The 27840-nt window shown below is 33.7% G+C and overlaps 5 protein-coding genes across 5 annotated transcripts; 2 read left to right on the top strand and 3 right to left on the bottom strand.

Moving 5' to 3' along the window:
* Positions 1-18: 18 nt before the first annotated feature.
* LOC124544404 (putative neutral sphingomyelinase) lies at positions 19-9888 on the bottom strand. Its single transcript, XM_047122936.1, has 7 exons — positions 9585-9888; positions 9332-9505; positions 8959-9142; positions 5691-5845; positions 4927-5113; positions 3525-4207; positions 19-130 (listed from the first exon to the last, which is right to left on the bottom strand). The coding sequence occupies exons 1-6, from the start codon at positions 9620-9622 to the stop codon at positions 3755-3757; spliced, it is 1191 nt and encodes a 396-aa protein (XP_046978892.1). The 5' UTR covers positions 9623-9888; the 3' UTR covers positions 19-130; positions 3525-3754.
* A 580-nt stretch (positions 9889-10468) lies between these two features.
* On the bottom strand, positions 10469-13000 carry LOC124544101 (gastrula zinc finger protein XlCGF8.2DB-like). The gene is made up of 8 exons (XM_047122537.1): positions 12528-13000; positions 12210-12322; positions 11955-12128; positions 11724-11875; positions 11138-11261; positions 10941-11040; positions 10635-10770; positions 10469-10592 (listed from the first exon to the last, which is right to left on the bottom strand). Exons 1-8 carry the CDS (start codon positions 12630-12632, stop codon positions 10528-10530), a joined length of 969 nt encoding a protein of 322 aa, XP_046978493.1. The 5' UTR covers positions 12633-13000; the 3' UTR covers positions 10469-10527.
* A 549-nt stretch (positions 13001-13549) lies between these two features.
* On the top strand, positions 13550-15910 carry LOC124544282 (protein ILRUN). The gene is made up of 5 exons (XM_047122758.1): positions 13550-14006; positions 14080-14193; positions 14345-14571; positions 14876-14985; positions 15496-15910. Exons 1-5 carry the CDS (start codon positions 13822-13824, stop codon positions 15523-15525), a joined length of 666 nt encoding a protein of 221 aa, XP_046978714.1. The 5' UTR covers positions 13550-13821; the 3' UTR covers positions 15526-15910.
* Positions 15911-16050: 140 nt separating this feature from the next.
* LOC124544281 (thymidylate synthase) lies at positions 16051-18710 on the bottom strand. Its single transcript, XM_047122757.1, has 5 exons — positions 18497-18710; positions 18140-18397; positions 17884-18004; positions 16553-16778; positions 16051-16340 (listed from the first exon to the last, which is right to left on the bottom strand). Exons 1-5 carry the CDS (start codon positions 18567-18569, stop codon positions 16131-16133), a joined length of 888 nt encoding a protein of 295 aa, XP_046978713.1. The 5' UTR covers positions 18570-18710; the 3' UTR covers positions 16051-16130.
* A 1024-nt stretch (positions 18711-19734) lies between these two features.
* LOC124544320 lies at positions 19735-27663 on the top strand. The gene is made up of 10 exons (XM_047122816.1): positions 19735-19874; positions 19952-20072; positions 20296-20484; positions 20903-21051; positions 21710-21882; positions 22253-22379; positions 22795-22982; positions 23404-23517; positions 26555-26672; positions 26950-27663. The coding sequence occupies exons 1-10, from the start codon at positions 19735-19737 to the stop codon at positions 27269-27271; spliced, it is 1641 nt and encodes a 546-aa protein (XP_046978772.1). The 3' UTR covers positions 27272-27663.
* The last annotated feature ends 177 nt before the right edge of the window (positions 27664-27840 follow it).

The following is a 27840-nucleotide window of genomic DNA, read 5'->3' as shown; positions in this document are numbered from 1 at the left end:
CCATATCAAATTAAATATAATTTACCAAAATATGCGTCCAGTGCAATTTATATTATTATTATGGAACTTCATATTGGAAAAAAAAACCGGAATTATCTGTGAACCTTATTTTATACAAAGGAATGTTTACCTTAGATTTTTTTTTTTTTTTTTTTTTTTTTTATTTTTTTTTTTTTATGGCATAGGTGGCAAACGAGCAGGAGGCTCACCTGATGGAAAGTGACTACCACCGCCCATGGACACCTGCAACACCAGGGGACTTGCAGGTGCGTTGCCGGCCTTTCAAAAAGGAGTACGCTCTTTTCTTGAAGGTTCCCATGTCGTATCGGTTCGGAAAAACCGCCGGCGAAAGCTGGTTCCACAAAGTGGTTGTGCGAGGCAGAAAATGTCTGAGAAATCGCGCTGTTGTGGATTTTCGGACATCAAGGTGGTGCGGGTGAAACTTAGAATTTTGGCGAGATGTCCGAAGGTGAAATTCAGCAGCCGGGATTAATCCGAACAATTCCTCGGAACATTCCCCGTGGAAAATTCGGTAGAAGATGCAGAGTGATCCGACATCTCTACGCAAAGCCAAAGGATCAAGGAGATCGGAAAGAGCTTGATCGTCGATAACTCGAGCCGCTCTACGTTGGATGCGGTCAAATGGAAGGAGCTGGTACTGGGGAGCACCCGCCCAGAGGTGAGAGCAGTACTCCATGTGAGGCCGAATTTGCGCCTTGTAAAGTTTAAAGCGATGGGCCGACGTGAAATACTGCCTCGCCTTGCTGAGCACGCCCAGCTTTTTTGAAGCCAATTTGGCTTTGCCTTCCAATTGACCGCGGAACTGAACGAGGCTCGAAATATCAACGCCAAGTATTCCGATACTACCTGTAGCGGCTATCGGAATGTTCTCAAATCGTGAAGATACGACAAATGGTGTTTTTTTAGCGGTTAACGCGCAAACTTGCGTCTTTTTGGGGTTGAAATGGACTAGATTTAGCCGGCCCCAATTCGAGACTTCGTTTAATGAAGACTCGATTTCAGACACAAGTTTGTTCCGGTTCTCTTCGACGTTTTCCCGAGAAATATTAGCGCGGCCGGTGTATAAGGTGTCAACGGTACTGTCGTCTGCATAGCAATGAATGTTCTCGATTTGCAACAAATCATTGATATGCAGAAGAAACAGAGTGGGTGATAGAACGCAGCCTTGTGGAACACCAGCATTGACGTATTTTAAGTCAGAGCATGCACCGTCGACAACGACCTTGATGCTCCGATCTGCCAAAAAGCTGGTAATCCAATTGCATAATTTCCCGGGAAGCCCATAGGAAGGAAGCTTCGAAAGAAGCGCTTTGTGCCATACACGATCGAAGGCCTTCGCTATGTCCAAGCTGGCTGCTAATGCCTCCCCCTTGCTCTCAACTGCTTCAGCCCACCTGTGAGTAAGGTAAACTAGAAGATCACCGGCTGAGCGACCCCGACGGAAACCGTACTGGCGGTCACTAATCAGCTGATTCTCCTCTAGGTACCGCAGGAGCTGGCAGTTAATAAGGGACTCCATTACCTTGGAGAGCAAGGAGGTGATGGCTATAGGCCTATAATTGGACGGGTCTGAGCGGTTGCCTTTTTTAGGGATCGGATGCACCAAAGCTGTCTTCCAGGAATTCGGGACGACGCCTAATGTGTAGGATTGCCGGAAAAGACGCGTTAAGACCGGTGCCAACTCGGGAGCACATGTCCGTAGCACGATTGGAGGGATACCATCGGGTCCGCTCGACTTATGAATGTCCAAGGAAAGAAGTGCTTTACGAACTGCACTTTGCCGGAATTTAACCTCCGGCATCGTGGTATCACACCGCGGAATTGTTGGTGGAGACTTTCCTTGGTCATCCAGAGTCGAGTTCGACGCGAAGAGAGAGCCTAAAAGATCAGCTTTCTCTTTCGCGGTATGGGCCAATGACTCACCGTCTCTGTGCAGAGATGGAAAAGATGGCTGACAGAAATTCCCTAAGACAGCCTTAGCGAGAGACCAGAACGCTCGTGTTCCTGAAGGGAGACGCACCAGTCTCTCGCCAATTCTGCCAATGTACTCCGTCTTCGCCCTAGCAATCACGTTTTTGAGGGACCTAGAGGCAGAGTTGTATTCCTTTTTAAATGCGCTGGTATTTACATCACGAGACGCAGATGCATTAGCCCAGGTTTGATAGCGTTCCCACTTTCGGCGTGATGCCGTTTTGCAGAAGCGACCAAACCAAGGCTGGGACTTGCCACCGATGGGTACTGCAGAGTAAGGAATGAATAGTTCCATACCCTGAAGCACCACATCGGCAACAGAGTCAGCAGCAGCGTTCGGATCATCCGGCGAGAAACAAATCTGCCCCCATGGGTAAGATGCAAAAAAAGACCGCATCCCATCCCAATCTGCTGACTTGTAGTGCCATACTCGGCGGCACCCAACAAAGCGAGGCCGTGAGTACCGCACAACCGGCACTGTACTCCGGACGAGACAGTGGTCCGACGAGCCCAGAGGGGGATCGACGGTAACCTGATAGCCATCCGGATGCGAAGTCAGCAGAAGGTCCAACAGGGAAGGTGTATGATCCTCCACATCCGGTATTCGCGTTGGCGAGTTGACCAGTTGTGTCAGATCATATGCTAGAGCGAAGTCCAGAACAGATCTACCCGCATGATCGGTGGTGCGTGAGCCGAGCCATTCTGCGTGGTGAGCATTAAAGTCACCCAGAATAATGATCTCTGCGGATGGAACCTGCTGAAGCACGGAATCTGTAGCCATTTGGACGTGCTCAACCAGTCGGTCGGTTTCGGCATTACCGCTATGGGACCTATAAAGGCACGCATAGATTCGCGGATGGTCATCGCAGTCTACACGCAGCCAGATAATCGATAGGTCCTGTCCTTCAAGGCTGCCGAGGCGTCGAGAACAGATATCATCTCTGACGTAAACGCATACCCCAGCTCGTGGTATAAAGGAATGTTCCAATTTGTACCCAGGGTACGAGAGAAAAGTCGTATCAGCAGGAGAAGATATCTGGGTCTCGGTTAGAAAGAGCAAGGCCGGCTTCGCCGTTTCCAGATGGTAGTGAACGGCGTTGAGGTTGGAGTTGAGTCCCCTTATGTTGCAGAAGTCCACAGCGAGGGTGGTAGGGGTTGCCTTATGATGCCTGCTCCGCTTGCCCCGAACAGTGGCGAGCGCAAAATTGCCCCCCCCAGAATTCGGAGGGCAGCCTGGGCATCCCTGCTCAGGTGGTGTATGTCCTGAGCATGGATGCCCAGAGAGGGATTCTCCACCGCTGTCGCTGATGGTACCCTCCTGGGGTAATTTAACCAAATTCTGCACAACCATCAAGTTTTGGGGGGGAGGGGGATTGGGCCTCCGGAACTCTCACTTACCGGACGAAACGCGGTAGCATAACTACCACTTTACGCCGATTTTAAGTGAGAGAGTGGTACTTCCCCGGGCGTGCCGGCCCATTCGGCTGTAACCCGAAGGTATACAGCGTGGCACTACCACTTTAAAATGACACCTTAGATGATAGATTAAAAATAAATAACAATTTCTATACAATATATGATATGTTATACACTGATTAAGTATATAAATACTGATACATTTCGATTCTAGCACATCATGAATTAAAGCCTCTGTTGATCTTAAGAAGTAATTATACATTTATATAAGTAATTTTTTTTTAAATAAATGCTTGCATTTTAAATTTAAGTAGCTTTTGCTGAAAAACGAACACAAAATAAATAATCAATCAATGATTTTAATCTCACGTCTACTTTTGGTGAAATTTTCAAGAGCGGTCAGACCAGCCTTCAAACTGTTCATTTCGATCCTGTTCCACAGCGTGCCCATTATTATATAATAGAAGCATATACCTGTGATAACTATTTTGCAAACGTCAGAGAGGATGTTATTCGGCCAGAAGCCCACGGAACCCAGGAGGAACGTGAAGAGGAGACCGCCGGTTGTGAGGAATATCTTCTTCGACTTAGCGATTGTGAGGGTTGCCTCTTTGCAGACCTTGATCGCTTCTTCGACGGTTTCCTGGAAGCGTTCCTCTTCGCTCAGTTGTCTTCGCTTCGATTTATTACCCGTGGGCGTCAGCTTCAGCTCCAAGGAGACCGCGTTGTGGTCGGAATATGAAAACTGTTCGCCTGGCACCCGATCTTCCAGCGGGTTACCGAAATTAACTATCTCAGCCTAAAATAATAAAATTTCAGTTTATTGACGAGATGGCCCAGTGGTTAGAACGCGTGCATCTTAACCGATGATTGCGGGTTCAAGCCCAGGCAAGCACCGCTGATTCATGTGCTTAATTTGTCTTTATAATTCATCTCGTGCTCAGCGCTGAAGGAAAACATAGTGAGGAAACCTGCATGTGACAAATTTCATAGAAATTCTGCCACATGTGCATTCCACCAACCCGCATTGGAACAGCGTGGTGGAATATGTTCCAAACCCTCTCCTCAAAGGGAGAGGAGACCTTTAGCCCAGCAGTGGGAATTTACAGGCTGTTGTTGTTGTATAAAAATATATATGGAAATCAAGGTCATCAAAAATGATGTCATATCTTAAACTAAAACTTTAAACAAGATTAGGTCGCTTTACAAAAAATATTTTAAGATGTCTAAACTAATATATGAGTAAATAAAGATTTTTTTTTGTAGGGAAATTATCTAGAATTAATAATCCTATTCTAAGAAAAATGATACTATTAGATATCTATATTATTTTTGAGTGCTATAGAGAAAGTTTAAGTTATATCTATTTATGTGGAACTTCCTTATAAAATATGAAATCCGTTTTTTTTTAATTTAAGCGACCATTTGCGTCATATTATAAAATTTCATAAACCCATTGAACTAAACACTGACATGGACCGTTTTTTGGGGACATATTAAAAATAGTCTAATTATTACCTCCAGAGAACTATTAACATGATACAGTATGTGGTCGATCCTCTTCCCCTCGGGACAAACCTTCACAAGCTTCGGGTCTGAATAACTGTTGTTGATGTTGTCACATGTTCCTGGCGGTTTCTCAATGTTTTTATGAACAATACTTTCCGAGCAGGGATCAATGAGAGCGGGTAGTTGAGTTATCAATCTGAAAAAAATAGAAGTTTAATCAAAGGTTACTTTAAAAGCCAATGATGTTGTAGTACACAGATATGTTATTAACGCGCAAAATGTGAAGACTAGAAAGCGTCCTAATTGGGACGTTTGCCTTAAGTTGTTTTACGTAGTAATACGTTATAACACATCATAATTACGTAGTAATACGTTTTGCGTAATTAAAACATTTAGTTATCCCTTTTACTTATTGTTTTTATCAAGCTATCCTTTTTACTTTTAACGAAATGTGAAATAAATTAAAATAAACGGTCCCCGGCGCGGCACACTATTTTCTGTTGTTTAGTATGGACATAACATATCTGTTTGTTAGAATATCATTGTTAAAAGCTAAAACAAATATCATTGAATGTCAATTAACATTCTTAATTAATTATATATGTTTATAACAAGTTGTCAACAGATTTGCTCTCATTTTAGGGGTTGGTTCTCAGGTCGTCAAGCCTATTTCCAAACTTTTTACGCGGAATCTGTTTAATTAATCTTTCCAAAGTAGATTAAAAATACCAACCTCAGCTACAGAGGATTTAATGAACTAGTTTGATTTTTACCTAAATGATAAATCTCCTGGCGCAGTATTCAAATCGCCAGCCAGTATGGACACATCTGCAGGGGACGTCGTAAGGCTGACAAACTCCGCAGTAGAGTATGCTTGTAATACTCTATGCGCTAGGTACATGTCGTCCTCGTTATACTCTGCATGGAGCTGAAACAACATTAACAAATGAAAATAAACTTTATTCAAGTAGGCTTTTACAAGCACTTTTGAATCATTTTACAATTAAGTGAAGTTACCACCGGTTCTGAAAGTAGATTCTGCCGAGAGGAACCGGCAGGAAACGCAGTAGTTACTATTTTTTAACATTTAAAAAATACAAAGTCATTTTAGTTAAATACAATTATTTAAATATATCCTGCTTGGAAGTCAACAGGTATTAACTCCACGCTTTTTAACCGACTTCAAAAAAAGGAGGAGGTTCTCAATTCGTCGGGGCCTTTTTATTTTTTTTTTATTTTTTATGTATGTTACCGAATTACTCGAAGATGGCTGGGCCGATTTTGACAATTCTTTTTTTGTTTGAAAGGGTATGTTTTACAGGTGGTCCCATTGTCAGGAGATCAGGATCTGATGATGGGATCCTGGAGAAATCGAGGGAACTCCTCAAATTTTATAGGCACACCTATAGTGATTTCGGTTTTATTCAAAGTGCCTTGGTCATATGCTCAGGAAAAGTGACATTTGATGAAGTAGAACTGATGATGAAGACCACAACTGGTAATCAGAACCTATTAGTAAGTAACTATTTTACGGGTTTAGTTCTATTTCTTTAAGATAGTCGTCAAGCAATTGATGTTAGTAAACATGCCTATGATGAAGTCTAGCTGATGGTGGACTACCAGGAGAACTCCTCAATGATTAACGGTATTGCATCGGGAAAATCGTAAATTGGATATGGATGTAACTGATTATTTTTTTCTTTTTAGTTCATTTTTGAAGGCGGTTTTTTTTTATTTATAAAAATTTATTTACTGCTTTCAGTGTTGTTTTTTTATTTATAATTACAATTGGTAGTGTTTGTCATTCACTTTATTATACTCAGTACATTTCGGCTTTCGACTCTAAACATAACTCAACGCCGTTTCAATACGATGTGGACTGCAACTCAAATTAAGCGTTACCTAAGTTACAATAGCCTAATGCTAACTGCTCATCGCCAATTAGACAATACCATTTTTTCCGATGCAATACCGTTAATCATTGAGGAGTTCTCCTGGTAGTCCACCATCAGCTAGACTTCATCATAGGCATGTTTACTAACATCAATTGCTTGACGACTATCTTAAAGAAATAGAACTAAACCCGTAAAATAGTTACTTACTAATAGGTTCTGATTACCAGTTGTGGTCTTCATCATCAGTTCTACTTCATCAAATGTCACTTTTCCTGAGCATATGACCAAGGCACTTTGAATAAAACCGAAATCACTATAGGTGTGCCTATAAAATTTGAGGAGTTCCCTCGATTTCTCCAGGATCCCATCATCAGATCCTGATCTCCTGCCAATGGGACCACCTGTAAAACATAGGGCATGTTTTCAAACAAAAAAAGAATTGTCAAAATCGGCCCAGCCATCTTCGAGTAATTCGGTAACATACATAAAAAATAAAAAAATAAAAAAAAAAGGCCCCGACGAATTGAGAACCTCCTCCTTTTTTTGAAGTCGGTTATTTATCATCTATAAAATCTTGTATCGAATAATATGCTTTTAACTCACCCTATAGTTGCTAATAAACAAATATATGTATATATATGAGGAACCTATTGAATGACGATGGCTGTAGACAAAACGCTGATGCTGCGAGCCGCCAGTTCCATTTACGACACAGATCAACGAATCCTCATCAGCAGAAAATAGTTTTTCGTAATTGATTATAAAGTAACATTCATCATTCAATGCCTGAACTTAACATTGTTCACTATTTTCTCAAATTAGTGTAAATTTAGTTTAATTAAAGTCATTATGAAATCTTTGTTTTTTTTAGTCTTACCGCTGTAAAAAACGTAATTCGCCTCTCAAAGTTCGTTTCTTCGGTAGTTCTGAGCGTAACGTACTTGCACTTGTGCTATTTACTCAAACAGTTGAGAATTGAGCAACATTATATAAGAGAACTTTCATGTCACAATACCAATGTGCCTGAATAATCGCTGTCGTTAACGAAGTTAAAACATCGCGTCGTCTTTAAGCCACACTCAACTCAAACTCCTTTATTCAATATGGATGCGTTACACTTACTTATTGATGGTCAATTAAACACCATCTCCAATATATAACTCAATGTATGCTGCGAATATCCAGATTCGCATTAGTTAAAGAGCTAACGGTTACACGGTAGATGCGTCTTTTCCTACGACCCTGAGAGACTTTGCGAGACAATCCCCAAACACCGCAGTCGCTGGTGTAAACATCGTTTCAATAAAAAAAAATTATATCTAATATGACCGCCAAATAAAATTAGAGCAGATAGCAGAAGAGCTGATCACCGGTATCGAGTTAGAGAGTATATGGGCAATAATTTACTTATGAACTCAGCCTTTGGAGCTGAAAAAGCTCACACCACTTAACAAGCTGCGATGAAATTGCTGAAGAATTTATACTCGTGCTTGGACAATTTGAAAGCAATTTGCTCTCTCATTATCACCCTTGTCAAAACATGACTCAGGATCAAATTAGAAGTATTTGTGAGTACAGAAAAGAGTAAAGCCGCCGATGAATTTCGATGACTACCTTTTTTTGCAAAGTGATAATCTTCCAAAGAAAACACTATAATTAATGCAGAGTATTTTTCTGGGCTTTTGAAAGAATTTCGCAAAATAGGTAAAGGAATTTTGTTACTGCCAGGCAATGAGCCAGCTATTTGCGAGACAGTACTTGCTAGAAACTTCAATGAATTGAAACACTCTCCCAATAGTCCAGATCAGCCCTAGAGGGTAATTTTTTTTCTTACTATCTTTTACCCTCATATAAGTGGATTTCATCTGTGGATGCCGAAAATATAAGGCCTACGTTCTTTTCCAGTGATAAGTGTATATAAAATTGCATGATACTTAGTTAAGCAGTTACGACTAACAAACAAACTACTATCTAACAAACGAAATTAAAATTTATCATATTTGTTAGGATTATAAAGCAATTAATAATATTTTGTTTTTATCTTTTTTTTTGTATATTGACCAAAGGTGATCATAATTTTATTTTCATAAATATAATATGTTGTTTCTGAAGTCACTTTTAATTATATTTGTATAAAAACACTTACATGTGTACAATAGACGTTAATAAGTCTATTGTTGCATTGAATACGGCATAGTCCAACGCCTTTCCCTCCAAACCAGTCCCCATGGTGTATCTTATGAATGTACCCATTTAATGGCCATTGGTGAAAGAAAACATCTTGTATTATCCACTTCGAGAACACACATAGACCGGAACCAACAACACCACTAAAATAATATATTTAATTAAATTACATGTGTATAACATTTTCAAATACATACATTTTCAATTAGTATTTTAAGCCATACAATACCATAAATGAAATAAATAATTAGAAATTAAACTAATATTACCAATTTCTGTTAGAGTATTGTTTTATTATAAGGAATTATTTTATTACTTATATTTGAACTAACCTGTAAAAATAGTAACTATATGGAAGGTAGCTCTGTAGCCGATCCTTTAAATATAAATAATCTTTTTCACTCCATATCTCCTGTAGACAAACTATGTTATGAGGTGAATTAAGCAAATATTCAGCTATTGCTTCTATCCTTCTTTTGCGGTCTTTTGAAACTATCGGAATGCCCCTTAAAAATAATTAGTGCTTATTTTTTAAATATAATTAGGCTTATACAAAGTTTTGATTGTACAATGCGGATTACTTACCAACAGTTCAAAGTAAATATCTTTAAATTTAACGTCATTGTTTCGAAATCTTTACAGTCAATTTCTTACACTTCGTGGAAAGGAATGAACAAAGACTTTATTAAAAGTATTATTCGAATAAGTTTATATCAATATTCTTGTTGGTTATTTACTTGAAAATAGTACAAGAATAGCTATTATTATGTTATCAACAACATACCCATACTAATAAGTAAACAATGATTAGAAAAATAATTATTTACAATGAACAAAAAAATATAAATTGATAATATTTGTGATAACACCTGTCAATGTCATTGTCAATTTAGGCATTGACTATTTCGATTTTTGACTCAGATGTTACCAATAATTGCCTAAATATAAATTTTTATATTCGATATAAATAATAATAGATTTTATTTAATGAAATCCATCGACCTTATAAATCTTTTCCTATGAAAATGTATGTGTTTATTAAGATGGCATACTTTTGCAGGACAATATAATAGTTCTGGAACCTAATTTGAAATAAAGAGCGATGTTTCATACTTTTTAATATCATATCATTTGATATTTTTATCGTATTTATAAATATTTCTATTTCAATAAAGTGTATTTATATGATTTTTTTTATTACTCCCAACCTTTACTAACTAATTTGAAATCAAGAACAATGTTACATACTTTTTTATATCATATCATTTTATATTTTTTTTTATTTATAAATATTTCTATTTAAATATAGTGTATTTATATGAGTTTTTTAATCCCCAACCATTACATTAAAAATAGTGGTCTACTCACTGATTTATTTGAATAGTTACTATGTAAGCACTTACAAGATCATATAAGTTTAATGTTTTTTAAAAACTACCCTGATGATGAATAAATAACTCTTTCATAACAATCAATTTATTTTTTAGTTAATATTTGTAATCTTATGTTATCTTAAATAATACAACATTTAACATTTCACAATAGCATTTACACTAGGTAAGGTAACTTCTTCAATCTCTTTGCCGATAATACCAGCAGGTAAGGTAACTTCTTCAATCTCTTTGCCGATAATACCAGCAAGTTTAAGTGCAGATGAAGTTTTAAAAAGATTTTCGTCTTTCCTTTTTTTCCTACCTGTTTCCAATGTTTTTTGAATTCTTATCATTAATTCAGGTCGAGAATGTTGTTCCATGTGTTTCTTTAACTTTGCCTGAAAATAAATAACAGTCTTTAAAACAATTTTATACAAAGCACAATTAAAAAATATTAAACTCTCATTAAAATTTAATGTCTTAAGAAATAGCAAGCATATAACATATTTAAGAAAATATTTAATAGGTTTATTTTCATAATGAATGTTAAAAAAACATCACACATTACCTTTGTAGATAATTTAGCTTCACAAATTGAACAGTCAAATGTTTGACCTTCATGTTTTACCCTTATATGTTGTTTTAAATTACTGTTACGTGAATAATGTCTGAAAAAGAAAAAATATATAACATTATAGTGATTTATTTAAAACTAAAGCTAATGAATGATAAATAATTTATATTTAATGACATAATATTATTTACCTATGACAGTTTTCGTATGGGCAATAATATATTGACTTCAGTGCATTTGGTTTGTGTTTTCTAATATGTCGTATTATGTGTGATCGTTCCTTAAAAACTTTACCACAGTCGTCACATATGAATTCTAAAAAAGAAACTCGATTAAATAAATTCTACAAATGAATTAATTATAAAATTTGTTATGGCTTAGGAATACATACTAATTAATTAACATTATGTGTAAAATAATTTTTGTGTATAATAACAGTATAAAACAATTGTCATTTTATTAAATTCTTATTTGATTTAATGTTTTTATGAAGGTGGACATGTAAATCAACCTTTGGTGGGGTAAATAAATTTAACCATTTCTTACATAATTAATGTGCTGGTAGAACATCATAAGAACAAAGATGATATGCCTCTTGTGCATTTTCTGGCTCACTTATCCTATGAACTGGAATACAAGAATAGTAACTATTGCTAATGCTATGGGGCTGAATACAAGATGAGTGATGACACCTACTCAGATGGGGATGTATAAAACCTTACACCATGCAAGATTTAATGTAAAATAATAATAATTGTTTATTAGAAGGAAACTAACCTCGTGATCGATGGACCAATTTTTTATGTGTTATTAAAGCTGACCAGCGATTAAATTTCGTGTTGCACTGTTCACACCCATATGTTTTGTGATTTTTCATATGCTTCTTTTTCTCATACAGCGTGATAAATTCCTTTTCACAAAGAAGGCATCTGTAAAACAATTATATGTATAAAAAAGTTAACATTTAAAAAATATATCTGATAAAGCAATAAAATTTTATGCACAAACCTGAATGGTTTTATTCCATTGTGTACATGCATGTGACTACGGAGTTGATGTTTTTTTTTGAAATACAATTTGCACATGTCACATAAAAATTGCTTCTTGTTACTTGTGTGACTTACTTTTATATGTCGCTTTAAATTTTGTCGGTTTGCATATCTTTTCATACATTTTGGGCAACTGAAATTGACAATTTAATTTTAATTGATTTATTTTAAAAATATTATCTACTTTTATAATAATATTCATACAGTCACATACCAATAAAGGAAATCATTTACACTTTCTTTATGTACACTGTTGATGTGTCGATCTAAGTGGCTTTTGTTTGTATATACTTTAGTACAGTTTGGCTGATTGCATGCAAAAGGTTTCTAAAAGGAACAAAGAATATTTTAATTACATTTCCAGAGTTTAACTCATTCTATAGATAAATTATATATACTAAGAAAATTGTAAATTAAAGATATATGTAGTTATAATAAAAAAGAGATAATATTTTAGTCATATGCATAAGAGGATTAAGTTATAGGTCCTCTTATCGGTACAGTGACTGTTTTTAAAATACTTTAAACTTACGACATCGATGTGGACCAATTGATGCTGTGCTAATCTATAAGGCCTATTGAATACAGAAGTACATCCAGCGAACAGGCAAGCATATTTTTTGACTTGTGAATCCATTTTAAGAAGAGTTTATCTTTTCTTTCTTAAGTCATTAATCGGCAGGACTTTAAGAGTTAAATCACAACGTTAATAGATATAACTTATTGGCCAGTTCGTTTCTCGAACAAATAATTGAAAATTTAAATTGCACTTCAACTGCGATGTGCTTTTAGCATCTTTGCCACATTTCCACGCGGTCATGATTCGTTTAGTTGTTATTTTAATTTATTTATTGTATTAGAATTAATTAATTCATGTAAATAATGTTACTATCAATATTTGTCACAAATTTCTGTTACAACTTAAAAGTTAAAATTGTTGTAGGTTAAATCTTCTTTAATATTATGACTTTTGCCACCCAGGTGCTACTATTTTTTGATGCATATTGCAGCGCCTGTCAAAAGTAGACCATAAATTACATTTTAATAGACAAGTAAACTAACTTGAATATTTAAAATGAACTCTAGTCTCTATTAATATTAATTCAGTCAGTTATATAGCAAGTATATGTGTTTAATGGTATGTAATGGTATTAATAATATATTTACATTACAATATATACAAAAATGAATTAAAAATAGTTACTGAATAAATTTTGACCGCTTGAATGGTGGCAAGAATACTAGCAGCATTACGCCGTTGAATCGCAAATGATTATTGATAATAAAGTATGTTTTGCATTTACGATTACGATTACGAATAATTAAAAACCGCTCCTTTCCTATGTATCGATCTTATCAAATTTATATTTACTTCTTAACCAGCACAGACATTTACCACAACAACAAGAAAATAAATGTTTATGAACTTATTGAATTATCACTGAATAATGAATATCAATCAGTTAGTGAAAATAATTCTTCTACCTGAGAACTGAGAACGTTTGTAAAAAATATGTATTGAGTAAGGCAACATTATATTAGATCGAAATAATAATAATGAAGGCTGAGTTGACAGATCCAGATGTTCAGTGACCATTATTCATTCGTTCATTTTTCAAAATAAATAATGCGACATTTTGGATCATTAATTTATTGCTAACAGTGTTACATTTATTAAAATTTAACCGAAAGTGCCAATAGTAACATTACATTCATAATAAGATTAATTCTTTCGAATGAAGTCAGCTGACGAATATAAACAAAGGGAATGTCAATAGTTAAGTGTTAAAAGCTGTAAAAGTGCCTGTGATTTAGTTTTAAGCATAATGGATGTTGACGGTACAGCTGGTGAGATTAGTCAGAATCATGGAGAGATAGATCAAAATCTCCTATTGCAGTTCAGTTGTATGAATACTACTGATAGGGAAGAGCTCATAGGTCAAATGCAAAGACTATTAGGTCCCACTTTGAGTTATAATACAGCAAGTTTTTTCTTGGATATGAGCAATTGGTAAATGAATATTTTGTTTATTTATTTTCTTTATCGTCTATGACATTTGTTTTATATGTTTATATTGTTTCAGGAATTTGCAAGCAGCAATATGTTGTTATTTAGATTATAGTTTACCTGCAAAGCTTCCATCCATGTCTTTGAAGGCAGCTCAAAGTCAAGAGTCAGCAGTAGGACCGGCAACTTAGTATGATATTTTGTGTTTTTAAGTTAAATCTGTTGAACTTTTTATGACAATTATAATTGTATATTGTATTAATAGATAATGTTCATACAGATAGTAGAATGACTTTTAGTTTTTTGTAAAATTAATATAATTTATCAGTATTTGATTACAGTTTTGAACAAAATTGGAGTATTGCCAACACAGGAACTGAAGCATGGCCGGGTAGCTGCAGGTTAATACAAGCAGGCGGTGAACCTTTGGAAGCAGTACCTGTTTATGTACCACCTTTGCCCCCTGGACATACAACAAATGTTAGCATGAAACTTTTGGCTCCGAGTGTTGCGGGTGTACACAGAGGCTATTTCCATTTGGTTACAGATAAAGGCGAACAAATAGGAGGTAAATATTGTGCAATACTAATGTTTTATTAATGTCAAAAAATATTTTTCAAATAATTTACTTTATTTTGTCTGCCAACATATAAGATTAGGCATAATTATGTTTTTATAAGTTTAATTAAAAATTGTATTTTAATGATTAGTAAAGATTATTAAAAAGTGAATATAATTATTTTTAAAATAATATAAAGTAACAGTAAAAGTAAAGTTATAACTAACTTTAAATAGTTCAATATTGGTTGAATTTTAATTATACATAACTTTTAATTAGATTTAATGTGAAAATTGCTTAATTTCTATTACAGATACTTTATGGGTAGAAATTACAGTAGAATCGGAAGTGACAATGGCACTGGCAGAGCAACTAGCTGCCTTACCAGTACCAAGTAGTAGATTGGATGATTCGGTTTCTCAGGTACTGATATTTTATTTAATCATTAAACTTATTTTGTTGCACCTAAATCTTAAACTTTTATTTATTATTATCACATGCACTATAAATTAGAGTACTTTTTTGTATTAAATACCTTGCCATATTCAAAATTAGCCTTAAAATTATGTGTTAAATTATAATTGTCATATTTAAAGTAACACCTACACAGTATAGACCTAACCAATATATTTCCCTTTGGGAATTTGACATGTTACTTGAGGCATGCTACTATGATGCTTCAAGTAACATGAAAGATGAATCTTCAATCTTCATTGATTGAATCACCATAGATCCTGAACATATCATACGCCATATAACCCTTGCTCCTTGTCTGTTCTTTAGAGTTTAGACTCTAGAAAGCTTGAAATCAAACAAAAAAAAAGGCATGTGTGTTATACTCATAATATTTTTGTTACTATAGACATATCTACCCTACTGAACGACGAGTATTATTTATACATATATTTGTACATTTTTTCTCTCCTGTTACAGGTACCACCACATGATGACCAGATGTGTTGATAGTAGTAATAATCACTTCTCTATTATTGACCAATAAGTTGTCAACTTACTTCCTCCATAAAAGTTTGTCTTCAGCATTATATACAAACTACATTGGACATCTCACAAACTAGTTGTACAGAAATGCAATAATAATAGTCATCTCACAATTTACTAAGACTTAAGAACAATGAAATAATGTACAAATGCTATAATACTTATAGAATAACTATAAGATGAGAAATATGAATTTGTTATTGTTGAGAAGTTTACAAATTGTATAAGGAAAACAAATTTATTAGCATCACTTAGTTTTAGGTATGAATTGCCATTATTTAATAATAATTATGGGGGTTTTATTTTGTAGTACGATTTTCCTTTAATTTTAAATAAAATTAATATTTGATATGTCTGTTTTATCTATTTTTTCCCAATATTTTTTATAAAATGAATTGGTTTGACAGAATCACTTGATTTAAGGCTACCATCACTATTTCGTTTTTTTTTATGATATTGTAAATTCAAACTGATAATAAATAAGAGACATAAGAGAATAATACTTTTATTAAAAGAGAATTACATCAAATCCTAATTACATAACAAGCAATAAAATGAAATAAAAATATCTATACAGCCATTTCCATCTCAATCTTTGGATATGGATTATAATTTTTTATCACAAAATCTTCATATTTGAAATCATCTATAGATTCAATTTTGCGAGCAAGCTCCAATGTTGGGAAAGGTCTTGGTTGTCTTTCTATTTGTATCTTCAAAGGCTCAATGTGATTTAAGTACACATGGGTGTCACCAGTTGTATGCACGAACTCATGAGCCTTAAAAAAAAAAAGAAATATGTAACATGCATAATTCATATTATCATTATCGAGAGTTTTAGTTTATTGAAAACATAAGTGATAAATCTCAAATATGACTTTGCTAAACTTAATTTTGTAGAAATTTCTTGTTTATTTTCTTTTTATCAAATTTATACTACTGCTACTACTGTAAAAATTTTATTTGATTTTTCTCATATATATACACCAACCTGCAGGTTTGTAACATGAGCAATCATATGGGTTAAGAAAGCATAGCTTGCAATGTTGAATGGGACGCCTAAGCCCATATCAGCGCTTCTCTGATACAGAAGACAAGACAGTTTTCCATTGGCTACATAGAACTGCGCTAAGCAGTGACAGGGAGGGAGTGCCATTTTGCTCAGGTCTGAGGGATTCCAGGCGCACATCAACATTCTTCTGTCATTGGGATTATTTCTGAAATAAAAAGCTACATTATATATCTCAACAAAATAGTGACATTAGAATTGGTATAAGGGACATTCAAACTTTTAAACTTAACGATTATTGCCTATAGTGTTTTATTATTGAAATATATAGGTATATAGTAATATGATTTTATTTCTCATCAATAAGTTTAACACCTGTGTTTAACAAATGTGAATGATGCTTACATTAATGAGACATAATTTTATTCAGTGGTAGAATTAATAAGTGACACTAAGATTGAAATAGCTAAGACTATTGCATGAGTCAACATTTGTAGGACAATAAAATTATATGGAAATATAACTACTCTTTAAAGCAGTGGTTTTTAACCTTTTTGGCTGGTGACCCAAGATGTAAATATATTTTAGGGCTGTGACCCTGACTGTTATTTATGTTCCAGTGAAATTCAAATATTAGGAGTATATTATTTGTATTATTTCTGTGCTTGGTTTTTAAAAAAAGCAAGACATGAAAATCCTGCTTGGAAATGGCAGCAGGGCCTTTTCAGTATCATTGCTGAGAAATTGAGAATAGACTTCCCAGTTAATTCTGTCCAAAACTTTGTATCACTCATTGTGGAAAATCTTTCTTTTAAAACTATATCTATAATATGTGCCCCGCGAATTTGCTGTGGCACGCTACATCTCCCTATAATACATATTGTGTTCCGACCTGAGTCAAGAATTACATTGATTACGGTTTTCACTATGTCTTTTCAAAATTTTCTGTGACCCATCCCAATACCGCACGCAACCCGCATTTGGGTCGCGACCGGAGGTTAAGAAACGCTGCTTTAAAGGAAAATAACATTTAGGTTGCTATAATTTCAATGCTAGTATTGATGTATAGGAAAATTACCTCAATACCATCCATGTATTTGAATAAAATTAATAAATTTTGTTTAATATTTCAGGCATTACAAATAAAAGTTAAAAGATATGAATGAAATTATTACCATGTAAATGAGAGTGATATTTGAATTACAGTAGTAATATTGGAATATATATAGAATTTTTCTTACATCTTAGTCTATCGATAATATATAAATAATTAACAAGAACAAAAGTTTTAGAAACAGACTGAAAAAATTTACTTGATTGTGTTTATAACATTTTGAAGTTGGTCGATGCCCTGTGATTTGTAGTCTGTTTTAGAATCCACATATTCAGCTCCGCTATGCCTCCACTGGAACCCATATACAGGACCAAGATCCCCTTAAAATGTTATTTAGTTATAGGTAATATGATGTAACTTTATTTACAGCACAGTAATATAAACTTCTCATTTATAAGGATTGAATAGTAAGTTGTTTATTTAAATTAATTTTCTCTACTTTAATTTTTACTTACCTTCTTCTCTATCAGTAAAACCTAAATTATCTAGAAATGCTCTCGAACCATTCGCATCCCAAATATGTACTCCTTTGTTTGCTAGTACCTTACTGTCGGTGTTTCCAGATATCATCCAAAGCAGTTCTTCTAGCACACCTCTCACAAATACCCTTTTCGTAGTCAGTAATGGTAACGTATTATTTTCCAAGGAATATCTTTGCATGGCACCGAAAATAGACAGAGTACCAACACCGGTTCTATCGATTCTCTTCTCGCCTGTAATGTGTTATTTTCACATTATAAACATTCTGACAAAATGTATACAATATTCAATTTTTACATATTTATTTCATAATACAAATAAATACAAATAACCTGTTTCAATTATTTTCTTTACGAGATTTAAATACTGATATTCATCGTGGGGTACTGTAGTTCCGTTTTCCATCTTGGTATAGTACTTTATTATTTATTCCTAATCCTAAATAATATGAATTATTTTATAGCTGAGTCGAAACGAAAACAAAGAATAAAAAGGAGGGAAATGAATGCGAAATACTTTTACGTTAACCGCGTAAATTGATTTTTTAATCTGTCATTAGATAGTAGGATATCGAAAAGAACTATACAGCCTCAAATTGTTTATAAATTGACTGAAGTCAACATATTCATAATAATTAAATTTGTTGTAAATATTTTTTTTAGATAAAGAATATAAATGTAAAAATCATATATATATATACTTGTATAGGCAGATTGTAGAGATAAGTAGATAGTTTTATATAAAAAAAATATATATAAAACGAATTACGTACTTTATATATATTTAGATTTATAATTTGGTGTACATAATTAATTTTAGAATAATATCTCTTTTAAAACAACATATTCAATTAAAAATATTTATTTATTGTAGGTATGGGAAAAAAATTATTGGTTGTAATTCTCACGCGTTTTTTATGGAGGAATATGTATAGTTTTAATTAGCTACACTTAATTTGCATTAATACTATTAGCCCGACGCTTAAAAAACCTCCAAGTATCAGATGAAATTCTGCTACATAATTATGTCTAGTCTCTACATACTAGCCCGCATAATAGGCGCGTTTTATTTGAACTTGAGCAGAACGGCTGAAGCTTATTCCATTATGAAGAATGATCAGATGATGCTGAGGAATTTAATGATTTCAATTCCATATTAGAATATGATTTCGACTTTAAATAGATAATTTTAGTTTGGATTAGGTTTGATTTGGTTAGTTTGATACCTAAATATTTTATGGAATAATAATTTTCTAACTCTTGTACTTTCGACAATTTAAACATGATATTTTTAGGAAAGTTTGATTTTTAGACGTAAAATAAAGCCTACAGCGATTGAGCGTAACTGAAATAATAACTATAGCAACTAATGTTTTGTTATTTATTGAATGACATTCTGTATATTTCGTGGCAAATAATTTTATTAAAAACATTGATATAAAATTATAACTTTATTAAGATTTTTATTATAACATTAATATTTATATTTACAAAGAAATAATATATGTTGCATGACATAATAAATTAATACTTGCTCAAACAAATTGTATGATTTAAGGGAACGATTTAAAATGCCTAATTTAGAAGCACCATGTGTAGAACTTGGTTCTGCTCCTCGTACTCCAAGTGTTATAATGTCACCATCACCATCAGAGGTTTCGAGTGCTAGCTCCTTAGAAATACAAAATGTGCAAGCTACTCCTCTTTTCAGGTAGAAAAGGTTTTATTTACATTTGTTTTTTCTTTTTATCTTCAAGGGGAACTTGTAATATTTATCACTTTTTTAAGAGTTTTAGCGTTGCCACCACCCGAACCAGAACAACCACCTGGCCAGGATGAGTTAGAGCGTAGATTACCTGGCTATAGACGTATTGTGATTCCGCGTGAATTAACACTCATTGAACTATTGGTAAGGTTTCATTCAGTTTACTCAAAATTATGTGCAATGTTAAACCTACATTATAAGCATTTCTTCTATAACTATTCTCTATTATTAGTTATTAAAATATGAAATTAATCGATACCTTAAATAATAAAACGTTAGAATTATTATTGTATTGAATATTGGCTAATTTCAAAATTATAAATAAACATTCGTCTTTCATAATAACAATTAAAATATATCTTTAAAGAAACAAAGCAGTGGTGTAACAACTGATGATGAAGTGTTGAGGATTCGAGAAGCAAAATTACGGGTTGTTGCGGAACGCGTTGGTCTGCGAAGGTTACATGTTCTCGCGCCCCATTTGAGAACTTTAGTACTTGATGGAAGCGCTATGTCATCGCTGCGTGATCTTGGCATTGGGTTGACTAAGCTAAAAGTAGGTACATGCAGAGTTATCGTCGGCAACACCAAAGCACCTAATTTATAACAGCAAACAATACAATATTACTAGCACCTGAGTGTAATATAAGAAAATAATGAATTGATACATAAAAAATAAAAATGGTCCTAAAATTTGCATTCGCCATTGTTCTACCGTGGGGAATGCCCATTACCACAAACCCAAAAACTTCATTCAAATAATGGAAACTGTTTTTTCACTTTAATATAATTGAATATATTTGAACTTTGAACGAGGAACGAAAAATTATTATTGAAATTTGTAAAAATATAGCCATATTAAAAACTTTTTTGTGCCAAAAGAGGCTATGGTTGCTAAAAGTGTAAATACACACAAGTGTTAAATTTTTTTTTAAAGTTACTTAAAACGGATGTTTCTTAAATAATTTTAATAGAGTCTCAGCGTTAATCGATGTGGTTTGAACTCGTTGGACGGAGTTTGGGGTCTCGGCGCTCTGCGAGAACTGTATGCTGCCGGAAATCGACTTCATGACTTACATGCTTTAGCGGCCCTACAAAAATTACATACTCTTAACTTGGCTAAGTGAGTATAAGTATTTTAAATAAGTAACTTTTTGTAATATGCGATAATAATAATAAATATTGGAATTGTACTAGGTGGGTTAGCCTCTGGCAGCATTACTGCCGGTCAATTATTAAAGGCTACTACTAGGCTGGTAGTCAGGTTTTTGTGAATGCAATTAATTGTTAAAACCTAGCCCACTGTGTATGTATAACTTGTTAGAAATATAAGGAAAAATCTAATCTTGTAAATGATGATTCAAATTGCATGGTTGGCTGTGCGTAATAATTATTTTTTTATCCGTCATATTGTAGTCAAATGAATCAACAAAGTTTAATCTGATTTACTGCTGTTCATAAAACTATTGTTTAAATATATCATGTTCGTGAGATGGCCTGGGTTTGATTGCCAGTTCAAACCCAGGCAAGCACTAATGAATTTCTTTGTGCTTAATTTGTGTTTAAAATTCATCTCGGGTAAGTCGGTTAAGGAAACCATCGTGAGGAAATCTGTATATGTATTTCAACGAAATTCTATCACATGTGAATCCAACCAACCAACCCGCATTGGAGCAGCGTGGTGTAATATGTTCTTAAACTTCTCCTAAAAGGGAGAAAAGGCCTTAGCCCAGCTGTGGGAAATTTACAGGATATTAAATGATTACCGAGAAATATTGCAGTAACCCAATTGAAGAGTCAAGTCGCATTTGGACATTGGGCGTATGCTGTTCATTAAGGAAGCTGACTCTAAGCGGGACTCCGATCGCTGATTCTATGAACTATCGTTCACTTGTTGCATCTGCATTGCCTATGCTGGTTACTTTGGACGACAGACCGCTGAACTCGAATGAAGGTTTGTTTTAGCATCTCTAATGTTGTTAACAATAGTTATCTCCATTATATGTAATAACTCCATTATATTGTTACATATGTTAAGCTATAATTAATAAAACAAAAACTCAAACATCAAACTTCACTATCGTTTGATCAAATGTAAAGTTCAGCATATGGATCTGTGACAAAATGATTTAAGCAACCATTCATTAGACGTATGAAGGCTAATCGGAATACACGCAATGTAATCAAAAGTATAAAAAGAATATTATATTGATCCTATGGTAAGGAATTAAGGGTCTCATCCATACGACGTTGGTTACCATTCTAATCCTTAGAAAATATAAAATGGTAATTTAATGAATATGATATCATTTATGAGTTTGCAGATGATTGGAATTACGAAATTCCATCGGATTCAGAAAGTGTTGAAAGTCTTTCTGAAACAAGTGAACTAGGGATTACTGATACACAAGAAAAAGAGGAGCCACAACCTGGTCCTTCGAAGTTTGAAGTAAAGTATTTTATTAATTTATAAACAGGCTAATGGTAGAACCTTTCGTGAGATCGTAATTTTTGACAAGACATTTGGTGAGTAACATCCGTTGTGAGTAAAATTCGTTATTCTATATTTCTTCATTAAATAGCAATACTTTGAACTGCTGCTTTTCTACCAGAAAGTTGAAATAATCAGTGTTATTACAGACACGAGTGTCAAGTTATTAATTATTTATTAATAATACATATTATCAATATTTTCAACTAGGTTGCGTTTGTGTTTGAGCACATATTTTTGCTCTAAATTTGTCCTGCGCAAGTGTCTAGTTTCACTTTTAAAGGCATATTCAAAAGAGTAGCTAGACCTTGGCCATAAACGGTCCGAAGGATTTCAACATCTTATAACTATAATATATGTAACTGTTACCCAGTGTGAGGAAAATGATCTAGTTCCTGACGAAAGACCTTCTAATGAGTGCTCCAAGCTAACTCGTCGGCGTCCAGCGACAACTGAATGCGCTGGGATCCGGCCCCGATGCGAGATATCAAGGCGACCTAAGACAGCGTTGGAGCGGAGCATCGACGGCCCTACGAGACTGCAGATTATGAACACATTGTTAGGTAAAATTAATTTCTTAAACATACGTCATTTGTATATATCACTTGATGATATCGTCACTGGGAAAGAAACACTTAATTGCTAAAATGGTATTTTTGGGAAGTTTGAGGTTAAATTAGTAAACCCTATTTCCCAAAAGTCGTATTTTAGCGCTATATCGTTTCTTTTTTAACCAGTGACTAAACAGTCTGTAACTTATAGAATTTTCATGTATTTAGTACGTCTTTATAATATATTCGTCTCATGATTGGCGGTGAAGGAAATCAACGTCTAGAAGTCAGTTTGCATAGGAGGAAAGTTTACTTCATCATCATCAATCAGCTCATAATTATCTAACTGCACAGAACATTAATATGTGACGATAGAAAGCTATTGGTCAAAAATTTTATTCGCTAAGATTTATAGTTGTCAAATCTGTTGAAGATGATGAATGGCGTTGTAGTGGAAGCAAGCTGACTTCACATGGAGCTGTTTCTGGGAATTTAGCGAGAGCATTACGACGACCGAAACGAATATCAAAACATTTGAACTCCAGTAGTAAGTATCTTAAGTAGTATGTATTCTCGTTAATTTAACAATAAAAACCTAATAGTTGGGTAAATTTTGCTCTAAACTTAACTTAATATTTAGCGTTTTAGAGAATTAATAAGTTCTATTTGCACAAAGATATTAAAGTTTTCTTACACAAATGAACCGATAGTTTGGTTAGGTTACAGAGAGTTCAGACGCACTCGTATCTGATTTGCCTACTAATGTTTTGCTTATTTGACAATTTACATACTAGACGAGGCACGGGATTGATCTTCTGGAATTCCGAAAAACTATAATGGTGGCTGATATCTTTATATAAAAACTGCACTATTTCTATTGAGCCTGTGATCTTTTTTTTAATCATCTAGTTAAAGTAATCTGAAATTAGACGTATATTGTGTGCTAAACAAAAAAAGGAATCAGGATTCCTTGTCTGAAGATACGCTGGCCCATTTTTACAAAATCTTTGAACCGCAACATAAAATTACTGAGTATGTCTTTTTACCAATATTGCTATCCTATATGGGGTAAACACCTCCTGTTGATAAAGGGGGGACCCTTTGAACATTGCAGGCAGGAATTTACTAACATAAGTGAAGAAACTAAAATATTGATGAGTAAAGCTTTGTCACCTATCGAGTCGAAGATTCGGAGATCATTCAAATGTAATTCTCAATGAGCACTTTTTGATATGATTTGAATATAAATTTTATTCATTTTTAATTTTAGTTTTAGTAGGTATTGTAAGTTCACAAAAAGTTGTAAGTATTTAAGGTAATAAATTGCTTTGCATTGTTTAAACCTTTTTTGTCTACATGCGAACTGAGAAAACTCAGTAATAAGACGATTACAAAAGATTTCTAGCTACGTATGTAATAAAATGTTGTTTCAATAGCCATGAAGTATGTGTATACTTAAGTAAAAGGTATAAACACAATATCCAGTTAGCTATTTACCTATATCAGCAATGGTTTGTTGAGTAAAAACTAATAACAATAGTCTTGCTATCGTGTCTTCGCCATTACGAATCGTGTGAAATACCGTATGTCCCTGATAAGTATGAGTTTCTCATTTCATATAACTGTGAGGAATATTACATATTAGTAAAAGCTAGTCATTTTGTATATGCCTAAATCTTTTATTAGTTTTTCTGTATAACCATTCGTTTGAAAATAAGACTAGCCCAAGTTACTCTTCAAAGCAGCGATCGGCAACACGCGGCCCGCGAACATCTTCCTTGCCGCCCGTGAATGTTTTGTATAAAAGTTGACAAATTTATTATACATACAAGAAATAGCGTCCCAAATGCAACTGACATCACAATAAAATTTGTGTAAAGCCAGTTTCCTATTTAGTTTTTATTTCTTTATTTTTCTTTTGTTTTTCTAAGCCCAAACATATAAACATAATGTAAGTATTATGTGTACGAATTAAATTCTGTATCTTTTAACAATTTTCAATAGCATTTTTCTTTTTTCTATGGAAAATTTCTTTTACTAATTAACACTATTATGCGTAGGTATATTGGGCTTCTAAGGTTAATATCATGACTGCGGCCCACCTATACTTTATTTTGGCAGCTTGTGGCCCTGTAGTATTTGCTATATACAAGTCTTGAAGATTACCCAGAACTAAGAGAGACAGGCCATTTTTTTGTTTGTTTTTTTATGTATCTCTCATACGTTTTTCTTAATATTATATAATTTAACATGAAAACAGCCCCTATTTTTATAGATTGATATCTAATTTTGCTCTTAAATTAAGATGTCTAGTTCAACATTACGTGTTTTTTTTTGTTAAGTTATAAATCTTCTTCTTAGTAAATTTGAGGCTAAAACTATATTTTATTCCATGTTGAAAGGTAGTTATTGTTCATTTTTGTCTCCTAATAAGTTAACATTTCGTAAGTCATCTAGGTAAGAAGGCTGAAAATTGCCGAGAGACAGCCGATTCTATAACAACTATCGGTTTATTTTATTGTTTTCTAATGTAAGAATTCTTTTTATCGACATACATTTTAGAATTTTCCAGATCCTCCCAAAAATAAGAAACTGGTTACGCCTGCATGATTTCTATATTGAACCATAATAGACAAGGAAAAATTAAATAACTTATGTAATGTTATGCGTATGGCCTCTATTGAATGAATGGCCTAACAAAAGTTTCTAAGACGGTGTGTCATGTCATATTTAGAGAAATTTCTCTTTTATACTTTGTTTGGCTTAGGTAGGTTAGGTACACTTCGAACTTTATGGTATGGTAACCAATGGTGAAGCCCGTATTTTTGCCATACCTTAGAGTTTCTGCGACTTTTCTTTTAAAAATGTTTATTAAAATACTAAAAATATAATGTTAAGATATCAAGCAGAAGCGCCAAGTTTTAATTACTTGTTTTATCATCGTGGGTAATCATTTAATTTTACAATTCTTATTTTGTCAAACAAGTCTAGTTAATTTTTACGAATATTTACTATCAACTAAGTGGAAGTATTATTGTGGAATAATCATACAACAACAACAGCCTGTAAATTCCCACTGCTGGGCTAAAGGCCTCCTCTCCCTTTGAGGAGAAGGTGTGGAACATATTCCACCACGCTGTTCTAATGCAGGTTGGTGGAATACACATGTAGCAGAATTTCTATGAAATTTGTCACATGCAGGTTTCCTCACGATGTTTTCCTTCACCACTGAGCACAAGATGAATTATAAAGACAAATTAAGCACATGAATCAGCGGTGCTTGCCTGGTTTTGAACCCGCAATCATCGGTTAAGAAGCACGCGTTCTAACCACTGGGCCATCTCGACTCGTGGAATAATCATACTCGTACTCATATATGAATATGTACATATTTATATATGAGTTACAACATATCCGTGTCAATGTAGGGTTAACCATTTTTTAACATGGTTTAATTTCTCTTTAACCTACAACTCAGTATTCTGAACCTCACAAGTTTTTTTGAGATTCCAATCGTATAGTTTCACACAGTGACACAGATGTTTAAAGTAACGTGTAGTTAGCAGGATATGTTTTTCTTAAAGCGGAGTCTGAACTGGAAATGGTCGAGAAGACAATGGAAGAGGCATGTCGCGCACTCGCGGCGGAAATACCGTGCGCACCCAACTCCGAAGACTGGGCCAAGTTTAAACAAGAAACTGGGTAACTTTCGTTTTTAACATTTTATTTATTATGATCTCTTGTATAACGATTTGTTCATTAATTTATCTAATGATTTAATGTCGGTCAGGGATAATAATTTACTCACTGACTAAAATTTTATCTATAAAATCTATTCTACAAGTATTTAAAACGGGATGTTTTTTTTATTTTAATTTGGTGGAGCTCATAGTCATTAAAATAACCAAGACAATTTAAATTATTTTTATTTTTTAAGTATTTTTGATTGATTAATTGGACATATAAGGATTTATTACAGAATTGAAATAGATATAGACTTCAATGAGAGACCGAAGGAGACAGATCCCTCTAAAGTTATCGAACGCCTAGAGCGAATTGAAAGAGAAACGCTGGAGAGACTAAATAATGACACAGACGATTTTGGTCAAAATGCAACGCATGCATTCACGTCAGATCCTTCTAGAATATTCTCTAGAGGTATTTCTGGAGATTATGAATTATGGAAAGAGATGCAAGATTTGATAACATGTGATCCACCGAACAATGTTGATGATTTGTTTAAAAATTTAGTTCCGATTAATCCAAGGAGAAGAGAATCTGATAATGATTCCCTAGAATAGATTGTTTTCTGGATATTAGAGTTATACTTTGTATATCAAGAGATATTGTGAAGCGATTTATAATTCTTTAAACTATATTTTTGTCTTTTGTCATGTAGTAACGACGTACCTAATTTCGAATTGTTAAAATAACACGACCTTGTTGATTTAATAGAAAATAAATAAGTATTTATTGTCAATCACAGTTAAAATTTTGGCGCACATAAATATTTTTAAGAACTTTCTAAATAATACACTGAAAAAACATTGAGGGACTACTTAATGGAGTCAATTCCAAAAAAAGCTTTTTAGTTATTCCATTTAAGTTACGTTTTTACAGAGATATAACAAGATATACTATATTGTTATTTCTAATACAGGAAAATTGATCGAATAATTTGTTAAAAAATATATGGCTGTTATGTTTTAAATAAATATAATAATAATAAAGTAAGAATTTCATATTTGACTTTTATTTCGTCTAGGAAATATTATCTTTTCTGTTCCCGATGTTTATAAGTGATATTTCCAAATTTATCAAAGTAATTTATTGAAAAACTTTGTACCAAAATGATGTCTGATACTAGCTA

Source organism: Vanessa cardui, chromosome 4 (genome assembly GCF_905220365.1).
Source record: "Vanessa cardui chromosome 4, ilVanCard2.1, whole genome shotgun sequence".
NCBI lineage: Eukaryota > Metazoa > Arthropoda > Insecta > Lepidoptera > Nymphalidae > Vanessa > Vanessa cardui.
Note: the sequence above shows the minus strand (reverse complement) of the source record. Positions and strands in the feature narration are given on the sequence as shown.